Genomic DNA, 25,129 nt, shown 5'->3' on the forward strand with positions numbered 1-25,129 from the left:
CAGAGAGGACTGGGTAGGTCCCCACCCTTGGGAGCTGTGGAGCTCGAGCCCACTGGCCACGGGGCAAAGCAGAGGAGTGGCCCACGTCACATTGGGCTCGTCCCTGCGATGGTCTCCGTGTGGACCGCCCACAGGGCCCAGCCCCTCCATCACCACCACCACCTAAGAGGCTGATATGGCCACTGTGGGACATGAGGCGCACTGTGGGACTCACTGGGCCTCATCACGGCCACAGACCTCTGCTCATGTAGCGCTCACCTCCATATAACTGCCACCTTGGAGGGTCAGTTGTTAGCTCCTCAGCCCCCATGGGCAGCCGTGTCTATGCTTGGGTGTGTGAGGTGCCCTCTTTCACCAGTGGCCTAAGGTACACACACGTGGGGTCTGTGCCGGGCTACCCCAGTGTCCTCTCCGCCCACCTGTCCCTGTAAGCCCTGTACGAGCCAGGCTGCAGGAGGGTGGGGGTGCATGCTGCGTTCTCACAGCCTCAGAACCCCTGGATCTATGAGGGGTCCCTACATGAGGTCATTTATGGCTTTGGAGGCTCCCAGGTCTTGGACTGCAATAGACTTAGTGCTTCTCTCTGGGGTATGGGGGCTCCTGACGACAAGCAGGATACTTAGGGCGCAGCTGGCGCCACTTGCCGGCCTGCAGCCTCTACATTTCTGGTTCCTGATTCCCACCAAGGTTGGTGTCAGCTCGGTGGCAGTACAGAGGCCTTTGCCTCTGGGGTGCTGGTCAGCAGGTGAGGCCCTGGGTGCACATATGGGAGCCTTCTCAGCTGGCAGGAAGGGCCACGGTGGCACCCTGGAGGGTTGATGCCGCCATCCTTTGGTGAAACTTCTAGACACTATTTGGGGCTACATTTTTATTCTCCCCACTGGTGTGATGTTTCATAAGTATGTGGCTGTATATGATCCCCCTCGCGAGTCTTCCTGGAGCCACTACCCCTCCATGTGGACCTTCATCCCGGAGCCCCAGGCAGGACTTGCTGTGGAGCAGGGAAGCTGTGGTTTCTGGGAAGTCCAGAAGCCGCCCTGCTGACCTCCCCTGCTCTGTGGAAGGAGACTGACTGACAGGTGGGTGATGGCCCCCAAAGGAGCCACAACTGCCTGCTTTTGCTCTCGGTTTTAAGGAACAGACCCATACTCTTCAGTCCGTTTCAGCCCAAGACTCAAAGCCTCGGCTTTTCTGAGTCTTCACTCTGCCCAGGCCCTGGGCTGGCCCCAGAGACCACAGGAGCCGGGCCAGGAGAGGAGGAAACACCGTGTTGCATGATAACGCTGGCTGAGACGTGGGCCAGGGGAAGACACTCTGGGAGGAAAGAAAAGGGGAGGAGGAGGTTACTTCAACCAGAACTGGGACGAGCAGCGCTTTGTGACGGGAGGCCAGGTGTGCAGGCGGCGCTGGGCAGTGCCAACGGGAAGCAGAGGAGAGCAGCCCCACTGGGACCCATGAAGATGGAAACCCACAGGCCCTGCACAGCTGGAGGGCCTGCAGCCACACAAGGGACCCCAGACCTGGGCCTGGGCCAGCACCCAGCATGGCCTCGGGGTTCATTTGCAGCAGGAGTAGGAACAGAGTTGGAAGGGGCAGGGGGGCTGTTGTGGAGCACACAGGGCCAGACAGGAGGGAGATATCCAGGGGAGGGAGCCCAACCTGGACTCAGAGCCCTAAGGAGCTCCCCTCCCTGGGGGGCCTGGCACTCAGAGGGAAACCATTGGCTGCACCTGATGACTGCAGCCGTGAGGTCTCCTCTTGGTGTATCAGCCCTTGCTCCTGAGGTGGTGACATGGGGCCGAGTGGGCACCTATGGCACAGCCTGGCACCTCGGTTGTGAAACTCCTTTAGATAACTCCTAGAGTTAACCCCTAGAGCTCCTTGAAGTGCTGCACCGGGGTCAGCGGCAGTAGGGGTGGCCCTCCCTGGACCCACCCTGAGCTCCTGGCCAGCCGGGCCCACAAGGAACTCTGCACAGGCCTCAGCCGTGGGCTTTGTCCCTCTGAAGCTTGGGGAGACAGACGTCCAGGTGGGAACTGTGGTAGAGTGTGTGGCCAGGGGCGGGGGAGATAATGGGGCCCCCCAGTGCATGGTGACTGTGCTGCAGCCCCTTGTTCTTGGCTGTGGCTGTGTCACACCCTGAGGTGTGTGACTTTCCGTGCTCAGGGCCCTGCCGGGTCCTGCTCACTAGGCCCAGGCTACCGTCCTCCTTCCCCAGCTCCCACATGCTGGCCTACACCCTGTCTCTGAGCCAGGCAGGGAGGTCCCCATAGTTCTGTCTGCTACCAGCAATGGGGAGGCAGGGTGGGCATCCTGTAGGGGTGCTGGGGGCCTGTCCTCACCCGAAGGGAGGAGCACCGGTGACCAGGGCATTTGTGTGAACCGGCGAAAGCCAGGCCGCAGCGCCACTGAGGCGGCTGCCTGTTTCAGAACGTCCCGCGACGAAGGCGTCCTCCTGTATGAGTCAAGCCGTCTTTTCCAGCTGGAGCCCATCAGCTGACAGTACCCCACCTGCCCCCTGAGCCCGCCCTGCCACATGCCCAGTGAGTCACTGGCCCTCCTCACACCTACGTGTCCTGGCCTTCAGCCTTTGACGGCCCTGAGTCTTCTGATGCTGCTCCTTTTGCTTTCGTGTCTCCCCCAACGTGCTGGCCCCATCCCCTGTGAGATGGCCCAGGCTCAGTGCCCACAGCCAGGAGAACTCTGGCCCCACTGTGCTGCCACTGCCCTCTCCTGCAGGTGTCTCCCCCACCCTGAACCTCCAGCGTCATCCCATCACCCCCCACACCCTGCCCACAGGTGTCTCCCCCACCCTGAACCCTCCAGCGTCATCCCCTGTCACCCCCTACACCATACCCCTGGGAAGCCCTGCTGATGGGCACTTTGCCTGCTTCTCATGGGAGGCAAGCCTCTGAGCTCCTGGGCACAGAACACACTCTGCTCCAGGTCAGGACTCAAGCCCTGGCTTGTTTCTGTGTCCAGGCTTCTTTGGGCTGAGGCCTGCTCTCTCCTTGTCTGCACGTGGCGTGTGTCCCTGCCCCATGGTCTGCTGTCCTAGCCCGTGCCCTACTGGGCTCAGACTCCATGGGAGGATGGGCAGGTGGTGCACCTGCGTGGCTCAGTAGGTTAAGTGACTCTTGATTTTGACTGAGGTCATGACCTCAGGGTCATGTGCTTCACACTCATCAGGGAGTCTGCTGGTTATTCTCCCCCTTTCCCCCTACCCCTTCCACTGCTTGCTCTGGCACACACGTGCACTTTTACCCTCTCTCGCTCTCGCACTGACTCTCAAATTAAAAAAAAGAAGAGATGGGCAGGGCCTCTGGGAAGAGCTCCTCCCAGGTCCCCTGTCCCCTGCCTTCCCTCCCACCCCCACCCCCACCCCCAGGTGGTTCCTGTGCTAGTGGGAGGGCCTGGGCCTTGGTGGCTCTGCCCCTGCTCCACCTCCCAGTCTCTGCCCCCACCAGGCTTCTCCCTCCCCAGATGAGCTCTGGCTCCTCTGCCAGGACTACAGCAGCTTCTCCCGGGCCAGATCCTCCCTCTGGATGGAGGAGGGACGTCCCTCTGACAGGGGTTCACCCTGCACACCCAGGAGGAGTGGACAGAGAAGGGGAGGACCCTTGTCAAAGAGATGAGCCTGTGGGCCCCTGGCTAAATGAGAGAAGGGTGAGCAGGACCTGGGGCCGTTTGTGCTCAGGCCCTGGGGCAGACCGGTTAACACATGTCCTTTCAAGAATGGTTTTCCTCCAGGTCTGTCCTGAGGCCTGCTTGCCCCCTGTTACCTGAGTACACCCGCACTCCCAGACAGAAGGGACCAGATCCAGGGAAACTGAGTCTTGGAGAGGGCTTGGGCCCATGTCCTGCCTACCTGGGACCCCGCTGATCTGCTTTGCTCGAGGCAAGGCTTCAGCCTCTGGAGACCCCAAGTTATGCAGCCAGGAGTTCCCCCTGGGGGCCTAGACCAGCCCCCCAGTCTCTCCCAGAAGCAGGTGCTCTGGCTGATACATCTGCTGAGCTCACCTGGCCCCAGGACACTGGGAGCAGGCAGTGTGCCAGCAGGTGAGCTGCTGCCTCTTGCTGGTGCCCCAAACCTCCAGAACCTTCAGACCTCTGAGAACAAGCCAGACCTTTCACTGTCAGGTACTCTGGGACTCAGGACAAGGGCACCGGATGGGGGAAGTGGGTCCCTCCAGCAGCAGGGATTCCGAGGGTAAAGCCCCCAGCCCAAAGCCTGCACATAGGTGCTTAGCAAAGGTGAGGTAGACCCACAGCTTCCATCCTGTCATTTTATTGTGTGAGGGGAGATAACCTCCCCCAAGTACAGAGTCGGGCGTGGGCATTTTCACCCCGATCCCATCTTAGGGGGAATGCATCGGACTTCCCTGAGGACTGGGTTGCTTCTAAGACCTTGGTCCTTGACGACAAAGTAAAACCTTTCCCTTGTCTACTTTATCAGGAGAGGAGAATTCTCTTCTATCGCTACTTTCTCCTGAGAGCTTTATCAGGAATAGGTGTTTAATTTTAGCAAATGTTTCTTACACATTTGTTGAGATCCATGGTCTGTTGGGATGATAAATCTCATTTATGAATTTTTTCACATGAACCCGTCCATGAATCCCTGGGGTGATCTAACTTGGTCCTAGTGTGGTATTCTCCATGGGTTTTGCCGGATAGGATTGTTAAGAATTTTGTGTAGGTTTTTTATATGTGCACTGTAAATGAAAAGGGCTCTAATTTTCCTGTCTTCTCACATGTTTGTCTCATTTTGGTGCTGGGGTAATGTTGGCCTCTTAGAATGGGTTGGGGGGAGGGGGTTGCCCTACTTTCCTGTTGTCCAGAATCATTTGCATAAAGACAGATAATCCGTTATTTTAAAATGTGGTAGAGGGACACCTGGGTGGCTCAGCGGTTGGGCATCTGCCTTCAGCTCAGGGCGCAATCTTGGAGTCCCGGGATCGAGTCCCGCATCAGGCTCCCTGCATGGAGCCTGCTTCTCTCTCTGCCCGTGTCTCTACTTCTCTCTCTCTCTCTCTCTCTCTCTCTCTCTCTCATATGAATATACAAAAATCTTTTTGAAATTCAAAAAATAAAAATAAAAATCTGGTAGAAATAGCCTGGTGTTCTCTTGGGAGGAGTTCCCCTCCCCGGCACACCTTTTTATTTTGAAAAACAAACCTACAGAGTAGTAAAGCCTTAGACCTTACAACCAGACACACTCGGCTGTTCCCGTTCCGATGTTTGGACAACGTGCCTGCAAGCTCTCTGCTCTACATGCTGGTGTGTATCCGTGTGTGTGTGCCTGCGGGTACGCACAGAGATGTACTTATATGCACTTGTCCCCTTTTTTTCTTCTTTTTGGCAGAATGACTTAGAAGTAAGCTGCAGATATTTCTCAATCCTCGACTACTCAGAGGATTTTTAACTACTGTTTTGATTTTGTTGTTGTTGTTAAGGTGATAGGGCATATTCTTTTATATCTGATTAATGGCTTTTCTCTCTCTCTTTTGCATGTTCACCTGGTGCCTCCATCCACGGTTGGTGAGAGCAGGTGAGTCCATTCTGGCTGTTCGTTTTCTAGAGGCTTTCTCTCTTTCCCTCACGGCTGGGTCCGCAGCCCTAGAATACACTACCTACCCAGGCCACGCAGCTACTAAGTGGCAGAGCCCTTGGCAAGCTGAAAGACCCTACACTTGGTGTCCATAGGCGCCTTGCTCGGCTCCTCTCAGAGATGCTGCATCCGGGGCTGCCCAGTGGTGTGGATGCCCCAGGAGGTAGGAGACTTTGGCAGAGGAAGCTCTCCTGAGCCTGAGTTTGCCCATCCACAGAGGGGGCCTAATAGTGGCACCTACCCTAGAGGTTGCAGGAACAAAGCCAATGAGTGCGTGTGAGGCCCCACTCCTCACACTAAGCATCAGCCTCTCTTTTCCCACCCCACAGGAGCACTTGATGGAGGGGTCCTTGTTCTGGACAACTTGGTGTCCCCAGGGCCCGGGATTCAGGGTCGCTGCTGAGGTGGCCGCTCCCCCAGCCGGTCAGCTGGAGCTGGCCCCTGTCCCTGGGAGAGCAGAGCTGGCTCAGCAGGGACCACAGGGTGGGAGAATGTGGGACACTGCAGTTCGTTTGGGCATCAGATGGCTCTAGAGCGTGCCGTTCAGGCTCTGAACTTCTCTGCCTGGGAAAAATAGTTTCCATTCAGAGACCACACAAAGCCGTCGCTCCTGGCACACTGTGTGCTTGTGCAGGTGATGTGTGCCCCTGGAAGAGGGAGAATCAGCCCCCTCCGGTCCAGAGCCTCTGTGGGACCAGACACCAGCTGTGAGGTTGGTAGGTTGAGCCCTAAGAGAGTCCCAGTGGTCCTCAGACCAGCTCTGGCTCTCCCAACCCCCAGAAAAGCAGACAGCTGGTGGTCTCGTGGCTTCGGAGCCATCCTAGGAGTTGCTGGGGAGTCACTGAGAAAAATCAGATGATATCAGGTGCATAAAAGGCTTTTAATCTTTGTGTCTTGTTTGTTTTGTAAGGCATGCCTAGTTACATAAAACTGGAAATATATGAGAAAAATTAGAAGCACAAGAAAAAGCTGCCCAAGGCACCAGGCTCTGGGGTAATCCCCCTTTGCACCTGCCCCTGTTACATCCCTGTCCCATCTTTGAGCTGTGCCCAGGTTATGTGTTTTCCAGAATGGCATCCTGTTGTGACATGAGCTCCGATGTGCTTTTGCTCCTTATGCACATACTGGTGCTCCCATGTCGCTTTAGAGTCCCCAGAAGGGCCGTGTGTCCCGGTTGCCATGGAGTTGCTGGGCTCAGGTATCATGCTGTGTATCAACCCCTGAGCTCGAGTTAAGACCAGGCTGTTGGTAGCCTGGCAGGGACAGTTCCGTGAGCCGTACCACGCTGCATGGGCCTTCCACGCTCGCTCTTAGCTATAAGATACGTCTTGGCTTCTGGAGAGTCAGAAGCCGCCCTTGCCTCGCGAATCGTAGGAGCAGATCAACCTGGCATATGTGCCACACACCAACCTTGCCTACTGCCTCATTCGTGGGCCCTGTCCTCTTCCGCCTTGGGTCAGGGGGTCGTAGCAGGTCTGCAGGTACAGGCTGTGAGGATCTGAGGAAGGAGCCTCAACAAAGGTCTGGAAACTGAAAGCAAGCAAGAGTCCTTTGTGGGGATTCAAGCTGATGACAGGCAAAGGCCATGGCTCTGAGGCGGGTCTTGGGCTGAGTCAGCAAGCACACGGCCCCACCCAGGGACCCAGGGAAGGAGTAGGGCACAGTCGCTTTCCCTTTACCCCAAGGTGTGAGTGTGTGTGTTTAGGCAGAAGCATTACCTCCTGGTGTCAGAAGCCAGAAAGTGCCGGGCAGGCAGGCATGATGCACGAACGGGCAGCCCGGTGGGGTCTGGAGGCCTAGCTGAGTCCACCTGCTGATCAGCACCCACTTAGCTGGAGCAATGCAAGGGAGTAGCAGGAGGGAGCTTGGTAGAGTCAGAAGGCAAGAGGAGACGTGAGGTGGTGCTCACACCTGGAACAGAGCCCCGCTTGTGCTGTTGGGGCAAGAGCCCCGGGCTGGGGCTGACCCGGCCACAGTTGGCCTGAGGACAGCAGGCAGTCTCCCACCATGCCATCAGCCAATCCTTTGCTCATTGGAGAAGACGTCTCCAGAAAGGCCTATGCTTGGGTTGGAGGAGAGCAGCCTCAGGCCTAACCTCAGTGGGAAGATGAGCCCTTACCCTGGGCAGGGCTTCCAGGACAGTTCCATGCCAGGAGGGGTGCCTGTGGACCTGGAATCCCAGCCCTCACTGTCAAACCCCTGGGAGCCTCCGTGTTGGTGCTGTCATGAGGATGGCTCCCCAGCGAAAGGCTGGCTGGGGTCTCCTGCACATACCTGAGAAGTGCAGACGTGTCCAGGGAAAGTAGTCTCACCCCGTGGAGTGGGTGGAGCCCCCCAGCACTAGGTCCTAGGTGTGTCCCCTCAGGTGCTCTTACAGGGAAGGGTGGGGTCACCCCTGGTGACCTGGTCAACAATGAAGAGTGATTAGCGCACAGGCTGGAGCTGAGAGGGCCCCTCCTGGCACCCCAGCTCAGGCTTAGGACCTTCCCCCAGTCTGTGCCAGCTGAGGCATGAGGGGGCAGCCACTGCAGACCCCTGTAGAGCATGTTGGCCTGACGGTTAAGTCACCCACTGCCCCACCCGTCTCCCAGGGACCTTGTGAGGGTCTGGCGGGATCACAAAGGTTAGGGGCCTTGGAGAAAAAGCTTGGGCTTCCCCAGACGTGGAGCCCTACTCCCTGGTCAGCTGCCCCAAGGAAGAAGGGGAGGGCCCCAGGTTCCTGGGATGCGCTGCGCTGGGTCCCGCAGGGGCTTGGCACCTGCCTGGCCAGCACCTCACACTCTGTGCCACAGAGCCCAGGGGCTGAGGCTGCCCATCCGCTCCGTTTTCCTAGCACTTTGCTAGCCTCCTTTGTAAATGGAGGAAGTGTTTCCATCTGCCACAGATGTCAGGGAGGAGGGGGCTATTGAGGCATTTCCTAAGCCTAAACTAATCGACTTGGTTTTTGTCACATCTTCTCAACAACTTGGAATTTTAACAGACAGAAATTGTTCGTCTCACACTGCTTAGTAACAGTGTCCTTTCCTTGCTGAACTCACAAGCTCCCGTCTGCATCCGTGCTCTGCCCTCCCCATCCCACCTCCCCTTCCTCCTCTGGGGATTTGTCAGGAGTGCTGCTCCTCCCTGGCCTTCAGATGGCAGCTCAGACCCCGACTCGGAATTAGACACACACCCCTTCTGCTCCTGGCACTGGCCACATTTCTAGGCCTTCTAGGTGCTGCAGGAGGGCAGAACTGTGCACCTCCTGTATACAGTAGGTGCTCCTTTGAAGGAGAGAAGAATGAGCCAGACTGAGGGTGCCATGGAGCCCGGGACGGGGTGCTGAGCCCTGAGGCAGAGTCGTGAGGTCACCAGGCTCATATCTCCTTGCAGCCACCTGCCCGGGGCTAGAAGTTCCTCATCATCCTGGCTGTAAGGCTCTTTTATAGACAGCCTTCCCCTGGGTCGTTGCGGGAGCCTGGGAGGTCCCGGAGGTGGCAGGGCAGGCTCAGAAGGATCATCGCTCTATCCAGGCCTCCTGGTAGGGGAGAAAACTGGCAGAGTCTGATCCTGGAGGGACCCCTCCGTGAGGGTGCTTCAGATCAGATTGACAGGGTGCAGAGAGCTCCACCTCACCCCAGTCTCACCTTTACATTCCCAGCCCCCTGACCAGGAAGGCTCCCTGGGGGCCCCCTGACCAGGAAGGCTCCCAGCATGTCTCTGCTCCCACAAGGGAGGGGTTGGGGTTCTCAGCTCCCAGTACCATTCCCTGTGGGGAACAGGCCCTTGCCCTGAGCTGCAGCAGGCTATGGGTGCCCGTACCAGAAAAGGAGCCGGTGCATGAATCTACAGTCAAGAGGATGCCCGGGGAGGTTCCTTCTGCTGCCAGGGCTTCCTGGAAGGACCCCCCTCGGGTTCCATGGTCCTTAGTCAGACACCCCCCCCCCACCCCTGGCCTGCTGGGTAACACAAGAACTCTTGCTCTTATTCCCATTCATTCTAACAATTCCTCCTAACAGTAAGGGCCCAGCACCAGGCTGACGTGTGCAAACCACCCCCTGAGGTACGGGGATAGGGGGGCACTGTGTGGGGGGCCACACCATCACCCCCCTATACACCTTGCCTGTCCTCAAGACCATGGAGCCCAGAGTCCCTGAAAGTTGGTGAGGGCAGGGTCAGAGAGGCCTGTCTGGAGCTGTGAGCCCGCGTGGCTCATGTGCCCTGGGTACACTCCCATCTCTAGCCAGGCCCTCTTCCTCCTTTGGGTGGGGGCTTCTGGGGGCTAGACGGTGTGACAGCAGTGGGGAAGGGGTGGAGACTCAGGGCAGCCCTGCTCTCACTCCCGCCACTCCTTGCCTCTGCCCTGTGACAGTCAAGCTGCCACCCATGCATCCTGTAGCCCAAAGGGACGGGTGTCCACCCATGGCTTCCCAGCAGGGGACAGGAATACTATTAAGTGTGCAAGCCTGGCTCTATGCCTACGGCAGTGGCAGTGGCCACCTGCCCTTAGGAAGGGCTAGAGCGCCCATCCAGAGGGCCGCTCAGGATCCCACAGCAAGGTACTGGCTGGGCTGGGCCAAGGTCCAGGGCTTCTGCTGTGCCTCCTCCCTGTGACCAGTGCCCCAAGGAAGCTATGTCAGGAGGACCGTCACTGTGGCGTGTGGTGGTCCCGCCCCATGTTGGTGTATCCTAGCTGCTGGTCTGGGTATGCATTTTCCTTTACAGACATCATCTGACTCCTTTTTTTTTTTTTTTAAAGATTTATTTATTTATTTATTTATTTATTTATTTATTTATTTATTTATTATTTATTTGAGAGAGAGAGAGAGGCAGAGACACAGGCAGAGGGAGAAGCAGGCTCCATGCCAGGAGCCTGACGCGGGACTCAGTCCTGGGACTCCAGGATCATGCCCTGGACCAAAGGCAGGTGCTAAACCACTGAGCCACCCAGGGATCCCCGATCACTCTGACTCCTAACAAGCTCACTTTACTTTAAAGGAAATAGGTTAGAAATTGTGTTCAGAGTTTACTTTAAAAAGTACCACTGCTCCTGGCTGTGGTTTGGTGAGTGGTCAGCAGGTGGTTGGGGTCCAGCCTTGCCAGGCAACATTTCCGTGCCTTCTGGGGGCTGGGGCTCTGGGGAAAGCAGCTCTCATCAGACACCACTGCTAGCTTTCCTGCTGGCTTTGCTGTTTAACGTCTCTGGACCGAGCCTTCTCTGTATAAAGTAGGAATGCTTCCATCCACAGGATGCCTGCGAGTGTCCAGGATGACTGGAGTAAAGCACTGAGGTTCACCAAATTAATTACTTCATTCCTGAGACCCTGACACCTCAGGCCCCATCCCAGGAGCTTACCCTCCCATCATGCACAGGTCCTTGGCTCTGGCTCTGGATGGGTAGATTAGGTTTAGAGACCAAAAGAGGGAGCCATTTATTCCCCTCCCTCTGAAAGGGAGCCCAGTATAGGCAGCCCAGAACGGTGGTGCAGCCCCGAGGTGCATGGAGAGCACAGATTCTGTCTCTCAGTCCTACCAGCCCCAGGGAGTAGGACTTCAAGCCTCTTGATCCAACATAACTGCTGGTGCTCTGCGCCTACATCTACATTCCAGCCAGCAGGAGAATGGGGGAAGAAGGTGTCCCTAGGCCCTTCCTGGTGGCCACACCTGCCTATAAAACATTTCCTGGGCTGCTTCCTCCTTGGGGACTTCCATGCTGTTTCCTAAGCCTGAGGAGTCACTTGAGGGCCCATGGGAGTGCTGTTCCCTGTAGCCTGACTCCCTTCTCACTAGAGGAATGTAGCTCACTGGGTGAGCCAAGGAGGCCTCCCTCACTTTGCTGGAAGTTGGGGAGGCAGGGAGCCCTGTCACGAGGCCGGCCAGCCCAGGCCTACACTCACGCAGCCCCTGACCCCTAGGACAGCCTTACGCAGGCGTTTTCTACGATGCCTCTGGACAGGGGGTTCCCCAGCCTACCACTGCCAGCTCAGCACTTGATGATTTAGGTTTTTCCTACAGGTGCCGGGGGGGCTGCTCTTGCAGCCCTGGTATGCTGCAGGGAGGGAAGTCCTGGCTGGAACCAGTGCAGAATCTGTTCACTCCATCAGCTTGCTCTCGTACTGCCGAGGAGCTGGCCCATCTCCTATCCATCTTCCCACTCCCCGTGCCAGCGCTGAGAGGACTTCTCCCTCCCCACCCCCCACTCTGCTCCCTCTCCCCTCGGCCTGCACTGCTCACCAGCCAGGCCCTGTTAATGATGCACGTGAGGATTCTGGTTCAGAGAGGAGAGATGACCCAGCTCACAGCCAGCCAAGTGCTCCCCCTGGGGAGCTGCACCTTCAGGCCGCTTCCTGTCACAGGGAGGAGGAGGCAGCCAGCCCCACGGAGGGAGTCTTAGGGAATCAGAGCTAAAATCAGACTTGTACTTTTGTAAGGTGGTGAATCTCCCATCTGGATTCCGTGCTGGGTCATTTTACTACATGAACTGCATTCCCCAGAGCTGCCCATTATAAGGTCAGCAGGCCAGTGAGACCAACAGGATTGGGCTGCTGGGTGCTGTCCGGCCGTAGGTCCTGGGGCCACCAGCACCTGGCCTAGCGTCAGCAGCATCCTGGTGGGGCTCAGCTCAGCGAGCTAACCAGAGCAGGTCAGGCCATGGCTCCCAGCTCTGGCCATCCCTGAAGGTTGTCACTTCCTTCCTGTAACATGGACGTAGGCCTCAGGGAGGGAGCTAGCTGCCCTGCCCTGCAGTGCCCCACAGGCCCTGGCATCAGAGCAAGAGTGAATAGACAGGGCCCCAGCACCCCAGCCCCAGCTAGCCCCTGAGCGAGGGCTGGAGTACTGTGGTCAGCTCCCACGCACCCAGGCAAGTTCTCCTGAGTCCTCCCTCTGACTTCCCAGTGCTCTTCAGGACATGGTTTTAAAGCGATAACCATCCAGATCCTGGCCTCACGATGTGGCCTCTGCCCTCATGAGGGAAGATTCCTGGCCCTGGGAGGCTCAAGTACATCGTTGGGGTGGAAGGAGGCATGGGTATCCCTCACAGTTTCTGTGGCCTCTCTGGGGACCCTGCTCAGGGCAAATTAGAGGGGAGGAAGTGGCTGGTCCTCCAGGGCCTCTTGTGACCTGTGGCATTCGTTTTCTTCCAGTGACTGAGTATCCAAAAGTAATGCAGCAGTATGTGTTTTTTACTAAAGACTGTAATTCTGGCTGTAACGACAGTGTCCTCACCCACAGTAAAGGAGCTCCAGCTCCATTGGCACTGGTTAGAAAAATCTGCCTTTATTTCAGGGTGTGAGTTCAGAGACTGGTGAGTTGGACCCTTGTTCACAAAATTCCTGCCGTGGGAGCCTGCAGCCCAGGGCAGAGGTGAGCGGCAGGGCGCCATCCAGAGATGCCAGCCAGCTGGCATTTGGTCACGGAGGATGAGCAGCGCAAAGCTGTCCCTTTGCTGGGTACCCCAGCACCCCATACCAGACACCAGAGATGTTTTTATAATCCCTGTTCCTTAAAAAAAAAAAAAAAAGAAAGAAAAGAAAAGAAAAAGAAAAAAATCCCTGTTCCTCTATTTCAGTTATTTAGACAGTGCACAGGCATCTTAGACAAAACAGAAATGTATAAAAATGTCAAAGTAACCCATGTGGGCATATGGGTGTTCCCTAGACTTTCACCGTTGCCGTAAGTTTGAAAATGCTTATAATAAAATGTTAAGAATCCGTAATCTCCGCATCCTGAGGCAGCCACTCAGCCGTCCGCCCCCCTGCTGCCTGCTGACCTCTGCACGTCCCTACGCACAGTCTCCGCTGCAGGTGTCGGCCCTCTCCTCCATCACTCGCTGCCGGTCTCCCGCGTGGGCTGACATGCAGCCAGCATCCTGCGGTGGCCTCGCCACGTCCCAGCCCTTCCTGGTACGGGGTGGGCTCCTGGAAGCTGATGCCCGGATGGCCCCCAGCGTGGGGCTGCCTGTGGCCTGAGCCAGGTGTAAAGCCTGGTTTCTGGTCAGAGCCCTGGGCTGCTGGGGATGGGGTCAGGGGTGGGTGGGCTCAGGCATGGGGTTCAGATCCAACCCACGCTCTCGGGGCACGGTGAGGAAAATGAAGCCTCCTCTGGCCACTGGTGTGACCGTCAGGAAGGGATGGTCACTCAGGCAGCAGTGTTCACGTAAAAACAGTTTGAGCTCTACAGAGTCACAGTTGTGGGCTGACTTGCCTGCAGGCAGGTGGCAGGAGGGAGAAGGCTCTTGAGGACAGTGAGCAGGTGCCATTTCGCTGATCTGAGCACCGAGCAGAGCAGGAGCCACATCTTGGCGATCACCCACTTGCCCCCCACCCCCTCCTCCAGGAAGGCACCCAGTTTGCTGCACCTTTCAGAACTGGTTGTCAACAAAGCAGGGCTCCCAGACCAGGGGTGAGTTGTCCCACAAAAACTTAGACTTAAGACTTTGGAGCCGGCCACTGCCTGGAGCAAGGTCTTACGTGGCACGCTAAAGCGGTGCATAGGAAAACGTCAGCGCTGCTAAGTCCACAGAAGGCACTAAACCCAGCACGATCAAATCCAAGAACGCGTGCTACGGGCGGTGAATCCTGTGAGCTGTCAGGAGTTCCTGCAGCCCATGTGAACCACAGTGACTTCACAGCACAATGTCTTTGAAGTCCCATGTTTCATCTTTGAAATCCATGTGAATATTGCCCTCTGCGCCATTCATTACCCATCTGAGCTTGTTTTCCTATAAAATGAACAAAACCCCTCTTGGTCTGGGCCTACCTGCACCTGGAGCCTCCACTGCCCCCCTCTCGGGTCACCATGGGCTGTGCCCCTACCACCTCCAAGAAGCCTCCCTGACGTTGCCTGCCCCGTTTGGGAGTAGTGCCCTCAGGCCTCCCCCTGACTGTTAACCCCCACTGTCCTTGGGGTCCCATCGCACCCTTCCCAGAGCACTTGGACACTGAATAGCCGAGAGCCATACCCTGCCTCTAAGCCTGGGACTCCTCCTCTGCGAGAAAGGGCAGAAATGCCTGCCCCCTGGGCTGTGCCTAGCATGCTTTGAGCCTTGGTAACTGGCTGCTGTCACTGTTATGACGGATCTGGGGTCATTGCCAGTTTGTCTCCTTCCCCATGTAGGGATAAGTGGTGGGGAGCACTCCATATGGAAGGCTTCAGAGAGAAAGGTGTGGGCAGGGCCTCCCCGTCACCCTTCCAGTTCCAGTGTACCCTGTTTCGGGGTGACAGTGCTGTCAGCCCTCTCCCTAGCCATAGGCAGGACAGTCTGGGCTGGCACGTGCTCTGGGCAGCTTCCTGGGCCTGTCCCCCAGCATAGCAGGCAGTTGTGCTCCACAGAGATCTCTCCCATAGGTCAAGATACCATGGTCACCCGCATAGGCCAGGACGTGGTTTAGGGCTATGCTCAGAGAAGGTGCCAGAAGCTTGCTGCTCCCAAAGAGCATAACTTGCCAACCAAGTTACTAAACAGAGTCCCTGCATTGGGATTGGCAGCATCGAAGGGGAGCCCCAAGAGTGGAGCTGACCTTGTTTGTACCCCAAGGCCTCCTGGGTGGGAAGCCAACCACCACACGGTTGCTCCAGCTTGGGAGAAGTTGTGGTTCCTTCCAGAGAGGCCACAGAGCAGCCAGTTCACTAATGCATGGTTAGCTCACAAGCCAAAGGCAGCCCCTACTGGCCTGGAAAACTGGCCCCACTCACCATCCCCGAAGGTGACATCCCGAGGGGTCCTCCACAGACCTCGCCTTACTGACCGCAGTGATGTTAGCAAGTAGCAAGGTTGGAAGTGGGGGGTTGTTGCAGACCAAGGGAGCATGGGAGCAAAGGTAGAGGGGACTGGTGCACTTGGGGAACCGAGGTTCCTGATTGGACAGGAATGCTAGTCCACCTGCAGGCCTGCTTGGTTTTGTTGGCACAAAACTTTTTTGAACTATTATTTATTACGAAGTGTTTTGTAAAAGGTAAAAGAATTTGCATAATGTATGTAGGAGATAAAACGAAAGTAAACCCCTACGTCCCCATTGCCTGCCTCAAGAAGGAGGACGTGATGGTTGCCACAGAAGCCTCCATGAGCTTATGCCATATCCCAGCATCACTCCCACCCCATGGAGGGCCAAAGCCAGTTTCTGCCTTGAATTTTTGTGTGTATCACCTCATCATCATTTTTTTTTTTTAAGATTTTATTTATTTATTCATGAGAGTCACACAGAGGGAAGCAGGCTCCGTGCAGGGAGCCTGACGTGGAACTTGATCCCAGGACTCCAGGATCAGGCCCTGGGCTGAAGGCAGGTGCTCAACCACTGAGCCACCCAGGCATCCCATCACCTGTTTTTAAAAAAATAATTTCAACATCTGTGTGCATATCATTGAACAGTACTTTCCTTGTATTTATATTTGGAAACTATAAACAGTAGCATCATACTCCATTAAATTTTCTTAATTTGCTTTTTCTCTGCAACATTTTATTCACCAAATTGACCCAAGTTGTAACTATAGTTTGTTCGTTTTTATTGCTGAGCAGTATTCTACTGGAAGAATAAACCACTGTTGATGTACACATGCCACCGAGGCAGACGTTTGGGGCTGTCACCAACAATGCCTGCATCCTCCAGCGTACGTGGACAGGGTAGCCCTGGGGTCAAGGGTATGTGTGTGCCTTCAGCTTCCCAGTGAAGACCTTCCCTACAACTGCCCCCAACTCCCGTCCCATAAGCAGTTGATGGAAGTCGGCATGGCCTCGCTTCTGTTCTGCCTGTCTAGTGGGTATCACATTGTGGCTCAGTGCGCTATTTCCTCAGTGACTAATGAAGGGGAGCGTCTTTCCATATGCTTTTTTGACCAATTTCCTCATTGTTACATTCTTATAAAAATGAAACTAAATGTTTTCATCAAAATAGTCTATATACAGGCTTCAAGACAGGGAGTTCCGGGAGACTTCTAGTAAAAACCAGCAGATCTGCTTTTCCTCTCCATCCTCTCCAAATGATCGCTTGCAGCTCCTTTCAGTATTCTTCATGTACTTCCTTCCATATTTCTAAATAATTCATAGTGCTGTTTATTGATTTAAACATTATCTGTTTGCTTTCTGTTTGGGTAGATGAAGATTAAATGTTCTTAAGCCCTCGTACAGCCTTCTCCATACCCCACCCATCTTCCAAGTAGAGTAAAAAGCTCAAGTTTTTATTGAATCAATAGTCCTTGTTCACATCATGCTACCTCTAAAAGCATATTGTTTACTTCCTGAGCCTCGTAGAATGCTTTATTTTCTCTTTTTATAACACTTCTTGTTTTTCCTGGAATTAATGACAGCCCCCCCCCTTTTTTTTACTTGTTTTCTGTCATCATAGATGTAATTTTTTCAAGTGATTCCAAAGATCTCCCATGCACCTGCCATTCACTTTTTCCACGAGTGCTCTGTTGCATCAGGTAGTCTGTCCCTGCCCCTGTCTTCCCGGACCCCCTGTTCCTCTGCTTCTGGGGGGACCAGCCGTCTGTCTCCTGGGTCGGAGCTCCTGTCCCCCATGCTAAATTTTTTGTTGTCCTTGTTTACTAGATAAGACACCTAGTCCTACACCTTTCTAAAACAGGATATATGGAAAGTAAGTGTCCTGAGTCTTCGCGTATCTAAAATGCCTCTGGTCTCCCCTCACATCTGCTTGATAGTTTTGTGGGGTCTGACGTGTCACTGGCCACTTTCCCTCAGCATTTTGAAGCCGTGTTCCTTTGACCTTTAGCATATGGTATTGCTACAGAGAAACTGAGTCCCGTTCTGACAACCAGCCCTCTTGATATATTCTGTTCTGTCCAGGTGCTGTGTGGGTCCTTTCTTTAGTCCTGGGTCTGGGCCCCACATTCAGTTGCTGGGCAAGTGGGGAACCTTTTCAGACTAAATGGGTTATATACTCCAATTCTCATTATTTCTTCATCTCTTCCCCTTTGCTTCCTCACTCCCCTCTTTCTGGAAACCTTGTTGGTTGGCACTTGGATCACCTGAAAGAACCGATCCTGCTGAAGAGTGACGGGCAGAAACCCCCTGTTTTATGAGGGACCCCAGATGTCAGTGCAGGAAGAACTTTGCTCTGGGGCAGGGACTAGATTAGCCTGGTGGCAGCTGTATTGGCACTGGAGGGCTGGTGCTGGGGATACCACTGAGGGTACAGACTGTTTTGGCCCCTGCCCAGGTCCTCATATCCCTGCATCATGAACCCCTTGACACTTTCACAGAATGTATATTAAGTCACATGTTGGGCAGGAAGCTGCCTGACACAGGGGGTGGTCGGTCATGTGGGGGATTCTTCTGCTCCACACCACACCTTGCCTCTGGACAACACCCTCATCCCCTCTTTCATCAGACCGTAAACCAGAACATAAACAGCCAGCGTCGGCCGTGTGGGTAATGGGCAGAGAGGGCAGAGGGAGGGAGATGGGAGCAGGGCTCCCGGGCAGAGCGTGGCCAGGCCACAGGCCTGCTGTATCATGGCAGCAGTGACATGAGGGCCAGGGTGGGCAAGGTGAAGGTGGGTATCATGCTCATGAGTCTGATGTCAGGCCGACAGACTACGGGTGTGTGTGCCTACAGGGGCTCCCACATTGTCCACACAAGAGCTGGGTAGTGGCCTGGGGCTGCTAGCCCCTTGAGCAGGTTCCACAGTCTGCCTGAGCCCTTCTCCCCATAGGCCGTGTTTGGGGGACAGGCTGGGGGAGAGAAGGACATTGCCCAGGGCATGGCCGTGTCCTGCACAGAGAAGGTGCCACGTATTCCATCCTGATGTCCTTCCCAGTCACCCTGGCAGGGGTAAGCCCCTGCTCCTGTGCAACTGGGCCAGCATCCAGGGATGCAGTGAGGAGAGAAGTCACTGCTTAACACCCATGTGATGCACAGGGTGCTGCGGGGTCAGCGTAAGCCCCGGGGGCTCAGGAGGACTCAGCTCAGGCTTCACCAGAGAGCACAGAGAGGAAGCTCCAAGGACCAGAAGACTCACCTGTGTCTTCTGGAACCTGCCAGATACACCAGCAACCCCATCCATGGGGCCTTAAGCCCTCAAACGCCCTGGCATCTCGGCCATAGTCCTCCTGGCTGCCTAACCAGGCAGAGAGCAGCTGTACTTGGACTTTGAGGAAGAAGCTTGAATTCCTCCTGCCTCAAGACTTGCTGTGGGACCCTGGGCCAGTCACGTACCCTCTTGGGCTGTGAGCACAGGGACTTGGAAAGCAGGTGGGCCTGCCTCCATTGGCAGGACTCCCATCAGTCCCGGCTGTCCAGATGGCAGCTGTAGGTCACAGGGAACCGTCACCTCTCTGGCCTACATTAGTGAGTTAGGAGAGACTCCCAGCCACCCGGCCTCCCCACGGCCTCTGGGTGCCAGCAGTGGGAGGGATGATGGCCCTGTTCCTGTTCCAGGGACCCGCGGGAGGGTCTGGGAGCCGCAGAGTCTCTGCCAGGCCTACGCCCATAGTGGGTCGGGACCAGTGCTGACGCAGGACGACAGCCTGAAGACCAGGGGGGTACACCTGGGCAGGGTCCCCGCGGCCTTGGTTGGCACCAAGTAGACCAGCTGGTCAGCTGATGCTTCAGATGGCTTTCCTGTATGGGGGGAACTCCTAGGCTGCCGCATGTCCTTGTGGATGACGAGGGCCCACAGCCGTGGAGGGGATCCAGGTGACCCTCAGCCTCCCTGTAGGACCTGTGGGCACAGGCAGGACCCGGTGGCGCGGGGCTGCGGACACTTGCACGGGGGGCTGCACTTGTTCATGTGCGGGTTTCTGGGTGTGTCCTTGTGCTCACGGCTTTGGGTCTACCTGCCTTGGCCTCTTCAGAAGCACTTGACATGGTCAGGATTTATGTTTTCTATTTCATTCCTAGGAAGTTGACCCTTGAATGAACTGAGCTTTCTGGTCCTGGCCGCAGTTAGGGGCTTTCTCACTGCAGAAGAGAGCCCTTGAGGAGACGCCAGCCACCCCACCCGGTGCTAAAGCCACTGGGAGCCTCCAGGCTCCTGCCTAACTCCTCAGGCTTGGTTTCCTCCACTGGGGGCTGCAGGTGCCTTATGAGGTGACCTCCCTGGGGAGTCACGCTGGCCCTGCTGAGCACACACACAGGAGCCGGCTTCCTGCCTGCCTGCCCCCTCCGCTGTGGGAGGCCATGGTCACTGGGCTAGCGCTGTGGCAGAGGCCCAGGGAGGTACCGTGTCTGCAGCACGAGGCTTCCCTGGGGGGCGGCACTGCCTGAGGTCTGGAGGATGAGCTGCGTCAGCTGATGAAGCAGAGGGAAGGGAACACAGCCTGTGCCGAGGCCCTGAAGTTTCTCCCCAGGAGACGGGGTTTAAGGAGGTGCACTGGTCACAGGGCCGGAGGGGGTGCAGGTGGCCCCTTGTGCATCTTCCAGGGGCAGTCGGAGCCACCAAAGTGTGTTCTGCAGGAGCTGGGGGTTGGATGTGGGATACAGGGCTCCCCCCACCGCAGGAGCTTGAATGAGCTACCTGCAGAGGCCAGAGACAAGTGGCCCGTGCTTGGCTGGGGCACCGTGCCTGGGAAGGGCACTTCCAGAGCGAACGAGGACCTGAGGGGGAGATTGGAGCAGAACCCAGGCCGCAGAGGAGTCGGCAGCTGGGATGCCTGCCCTGCTCTCTACTCCCTGCCGTGAAACAGGTCCCTGACCCCCACTGCCCAGGTGCCCTCCACCATCTGCCTTGCCCAACTGCCCCCGCCCCCGGGGCATAGTACGAGCCAATAGGAGCCACAGGGGATGTCGGGGCCACCTGCTGCCCTGTCTCTTCCTCAGTTACCTGCACAGAAGGACCAGTCTTTCCCTCTGCTGCCCCCCTACACACAGTGGAGCCTTTGGCTGGCTGCCCCTTGCCCTTGGGCTCTGCTTGAGAGATCCCAGGCCCCCCAGTGGAGTACATGCTCCTCCTTCAGCCTGGGGTCACCTGCAGTGGTGTATGGGACCCATTAGGCTCCTGCCACCTGCGCAGGTTCTCCTCAGCCTGGGACTCGTCCCACCAGGCACAGGCAGCTGCTCAGCCAGCCCTGGAGGAGAGGCTTCCCAGAGTAACCTCTGGGGTTGACCCCACACACCAGCCTGTCTGTCACACAGGGAGTCCTTTCTCCCGTGGTATGGATGCTCCTTGCTTCCAGCACAAAGTGGCATTTTGAGGGATCCCCAACTTCCTGATGTGGAAGCAGTTCCTGGGAAACAAACTATGAATTATGGGTCGCCTGGGCGTCCTGGGTTGGGTGGTCTACACTGGTGCGGGGGTGAACTGGGCCTGCAGGAGGCCCTGACCAGGCTTGGACATGCAGCCTGGGGCTGTGAGTGACTTCTGCCGAGTGGCCCTGTAACTCTAGCCCACTGGTTCCAGGTGGCATAGGCTCAGGGGCACCCTCCACCCCACCACAGTGCAGAGACGAGCTGTCCCTCCTGAGGAGGGAGCAGACAGGAAAGCAGCCATGGGGTTCAGGGGAAGCCCCCGGAGAAGACCCTGGACCAGGCTTCAGGAGGCGCTGAAGTCAGGCACATCTGGACACCATGATGGTCACATGTGGCAGACACAGTGGTTGGTGGCCAAGGGCCCTTTCACGTCCCTGGGTGACATCCTGGGTTTCTCATTCAGAAGTGGCTGTTTGGAGAACTACCCTAGTGGTTGGTATTAGAGGTACCTGTGGTCCCCCAGAGTATACCCAAAGCCGTCAGATTTGGGGCTCCCGCCCCATAATGATCCCCAGATTTCCGGCCTCTTGCCTTACCACTGTCCGCCTCTCATTACAGGAAGTTCTACTACATCACCCTGCTTCGAGACCCCGTGTCCCGCTACCTGAGCGAGTGGCGGCATGTGCAGCGGGGTGCCACGTGGAAGACGTCGCTGCACATGTGTGACGGGCGCACGCCCACCCCCGAGGAGCTGCCTCCGTGCTACGAGGGCACAGACTGGTCGGGCTGCACACTGCAGGAGTTCATGGACTGCCCCTACAACCTGGCCAACAACCGCCAGGTGCGCATGCTGGCCGACCTGAGCCTGGTGGGCTGCTACAACCTGTCCTTCATCCCCGAGGGCAAGCGGGCGCAGCTGCTGCTGGAGAGCGCCAAGAAGAACCTGCGCGGCATGGCCTTCTTCGGCCTCACGGAGTTCCAGCGCAAGACGCAGTACCTGTTCGAGCGGACGTTCAACCTCAAGTTCATCCGGCCTTTCATGCAGTACAACAGCACGCGCGCGGGCGGCGTGGAGGTGGACGAGGACACTATCCGGCGCATCGAGGAGCTCAATGACCTGGACATGCAGCTCTACGACTACGCCAAGGACCTCTTCCAGCAGCGCTACCAGTACAAGCGACAGCTGGAGCGCCGGGAGCAGCGCCTCAAGAGCCGCGAGGAGCGCCTGCTGCACCGCGCCAAGGAGGCCCTGCCCCGAGAGGACGCCGACGAGCCGGGCCGTGTGCCCACCGAGGACTACATGAGCCACATCATCGAGAAGTGGTAGTGGCGGCCGGCAGGGAGGGAGGCACGGGGGGGATCAGATGGACCCACCGGAGCTCTGGGGGGAAGAGGGGCCCAGGGGCACTCGCCAGAGGGGAGATGCGTGCTGCTCGAGGCTGAGGAAGTGGGACCCGGTGGCCGGTGGCCGGCAGGGCCAGTTTTCATGGTTCCCCGCAGACTGGGGACTGGGGAATCAATCGGTGCAACCCCCCAGGCCACAGGAGAGTGTGCTTAAGGGACACCCTGGGCAGGCCTGAGGGGAACAGGGGTAGGTGGTGTCCCTGCCTCCCCGGCCTCCTTCCTCGCCATGGCCCAAGGTCTGAAGACAAGAAAAGGCAGAGTGGAGACCAGACTCGCCCTGCCAGGGGCACGTCCTACACCCACTGTGCACACCCATCCGCTCTCTCCCCACCGCCGGCCGGCAGCAGCCCGACACCAGCTCCAGGCACCTTCCCAGGCTCAGGCCACCTGGGCGGTCCCTGGGCGCACAGGCAGCCCCTTGAGATGTCCTCAGGCATGGAGCTCTAGCTTACCCATCTTCAACGGCCAGGGCCCACCTCACCTAAAGCTGAGAAGATTCTAGTCCTGCTCTTGGGAAGCTCATCCTCTCTCTGGCCCAGGGTCAAAACAGGCAGTCTGGCTTCATGCTTTGGGTCAGGAGATCAAAGCACACCTTGTGGGATCCCTCCCCCATGTCCCATAGCCCTCAGGCTGAGGAGGGCGGCGGGGAGACGGGCCCACATGCACCTCTGTGGACAGCGTGCATCCCAGGAGTACAAGGGCTGTGGCCAGGGATGTTGCCACCTGTGTCTAAGCACCCCTCCCCCTGCCAGCTAGCCCTTGGGGGTGACCACCTAGCCAGACCAGCTTAGACAGGAAGAGAGTTTCCTCTGCCCGATTTACCTTTCTGACCCTCTCAGATTTGTTAGACCAGCACTGGCCCCAGGCTCATCACTTCGACATTTATTCAGGGGTCATACCCCACCGTTCCCACAACCCCACATGCAAAAGTACAATCAAGCCTCCATTGGCCAGGAGACGGCAGACCACCTGCTGCCCATGAGCCGTATGTTGGGGCCACGGTGATTCTGTAGGGCTGGAAAAGGGGACTCAGACTTTCAGATTCTCAACTAGAGTTGGAAGAAATGGCTCTCAGTGGCTCCCTACTCCCCAGATACACAGCCCTTCTCACCCCAGGTTTTCCCTGCATTTCCTCTTGCCCACCCCCTGGCCACAGCCAGGCAGGCCCCGTTCCTGGCAGCCCTGCAGATTGGAGAAGCCATGTTCCATCCTGTTACAGATACTGCCCCCATGCCTGACTCCTCTTGTGCTCCATGGGCCAGGCCAGCGTCTCTGGGGGTGCTCTCCCCACAGGAGGCCCAAGACCTGGGGTGTAGGGAGCAAAATATGAGCCCCACACCCAAGGTGGCTGAGTGGCCTGTCTCCTAGAGAGGACCCACGTGTGCCTGCAGGCACTGGGCAGTGAAGGTGACAGCCGCAGCCTCATGGGCAGTTTCTACCAGGCACCCTCCTCCCTGCCCCAGGTTCTCTTCAGCCATCGCAGCTGTTCCCCTACAGGGTTGTGGAAGCCAGGAACCCTCCATAGCACAGGAAATCCTAAAGTGGTGTCCAGTGACGTGGCTACCCAGGAGGAGGCAGCCTTTCGTCTTTGCCTGCCTGCCACAGGGATGGGGTGTCCTTCCTGCTTCCGACCCCAGCCACTGCATCTTGTAGTCCAGGGGCAGTGGTGAGCCTGCGGGGATGGGCGCTGCGCCTGCCCAGCCCCAGACCACCCCCCACAGAGGATGCGTTGTGCCGAGCAGGCAAGCCTCCAGGTGACCTAGTGGTTCTTTCAGGGGGTCCACCTGGGGGGATCTGTTCTGACACCCGTCTTTTGAAATAGGCCTGCTGCAGGGAGGAGGGCGGGACATGTTCATGAGAACTCTGTCTTGCACAAGCACGTAAGTTGCTGGGGCTTGCTGCAGCCTCCGCCAGGAGGGTGTCACCTCCAGGCACTCATGCAGAGCTCAGCCCGCTTCTGCCTGAGTCCCTGGGCACCTGGCCCTCCTCGAGGTGGGCTTCCTGTGTGTGTGCAGGCTTGAGTGTAGGATCTGTTTTGTACATATTAGAATGTTTTAACTTATGATCCGTTGTCCCAGCTCACACGGAAACACGGGTCTCTCCTTGGTTTCTCTGCTGCATCTGGAAAGCAGTTCGATCTGGGGCCAGGACCTAGGTCCAGGTGCCCAGAGATAGCGCCAGGTGCCAGTACCCCTAGGCCCCTCGAGCCTCCAGTCCACTTCCGCTCAGGCTGCCTGTGTCGAGGTGAAGTTTCCCCACGCCTGGAGCATCTTCTCCGACGTTGCCACCTGCTGGGGCTCCACTGAAGGGATGCCCTGCCCGGGGGCTCTATCTGGGGCTGGAGGACAGAGGCCACACGCGGTGGGCCCACAGCCCACTCCCTACACAGACCTGCAATGTCCCCTCCTGGAGGAGGAACCAGGGACAGCAGAACTGTCCGAGCAATGAGTCTGTGACCTTTTTTGGGGAACTGGAAGCGTTTAACTTGAACCCAGGAGCGTTTAAAGCTTTATTTATTTATAGCTTCTTATTAAAAAAAAAAAAAAGTGTTGAGAAGAAAATCTTTTGGTTATTCATACAAGACAGACGAGTTGGTGATGGAAAAGCAAGTCATAATCATCTAATTGTTTTTGTCTAGGTCAGGAATGAATGTTAGCAGATGAAATAAACCCTTGACAAGGAGCGCGGGTGTGCTGTGGTCTGTAGTGACAGGCAGCCCCCCACGCGGTGTGGCCGACCTTCGTGGCCTGATTCTCAAACTGAGCGTCCTGGCGGGGAGGGGGAGGCTGAGGCGGGGGCTTCCCCCCAGGGCCGGCAGCCCAGGGCGAGAGGCGTTCACACGCTTTCTCACTCGAGGCTCTGAAAGTCAGCGGTGCACCCGTCCCCGTCCCGTCCCCGTCCCGTCCCCGTCCCGTCCCCGTCCCCGTCCCCAGCACGCAGCTCGCTTCAGCGATGATTCATCGCGGCGCTTGGCAGCAGGACCCAGCTCGAGC

The 25,129-nt window shown here is 57.0% G+C and overlaps 1 protein-coding gene across 1 annotated transcript in view; it reads left to right on the top strand.

Moving 5' to 3' along the window:
* HS6ST1 (heparan sulfate 6-O-sulfotransferase 1) overlaps window positions 1–24,818 on the top strand; it is a 41,607-nt gene extending 16,789 nt beyond the window's left edge. The window contains exon 2 of the mRNA XM_072757439.1: window positions 21,351–24,818. Coding sequence (XP_072613540.1) covers window positions 21,351–22,059 — 709 coding nt within the window. The 3' untranslated portion in view covers window positions 22,060–24,818. The remainder of the gene's footprint in view (window positions 1–21,350) is intronic.
* The last annotated feature ends 311 nt before the right edge of the window (window positions 24,819–25,129 follow it).

Source organism: Vulpes vulpes, chromosome 5, assembly GCF_048418805.1.
Source record: "Vulpes vulpes isolate BD-2025 chromosome 5, VulVul3, whole genome shotgun sequence".
In the NCBI taxonomy this organism is placed as follows: Eukaryota; Metazoa; Chordata; class Mammalia; order Carnivora; family Canidae; genus Vulpes; species Vulpes vulpes.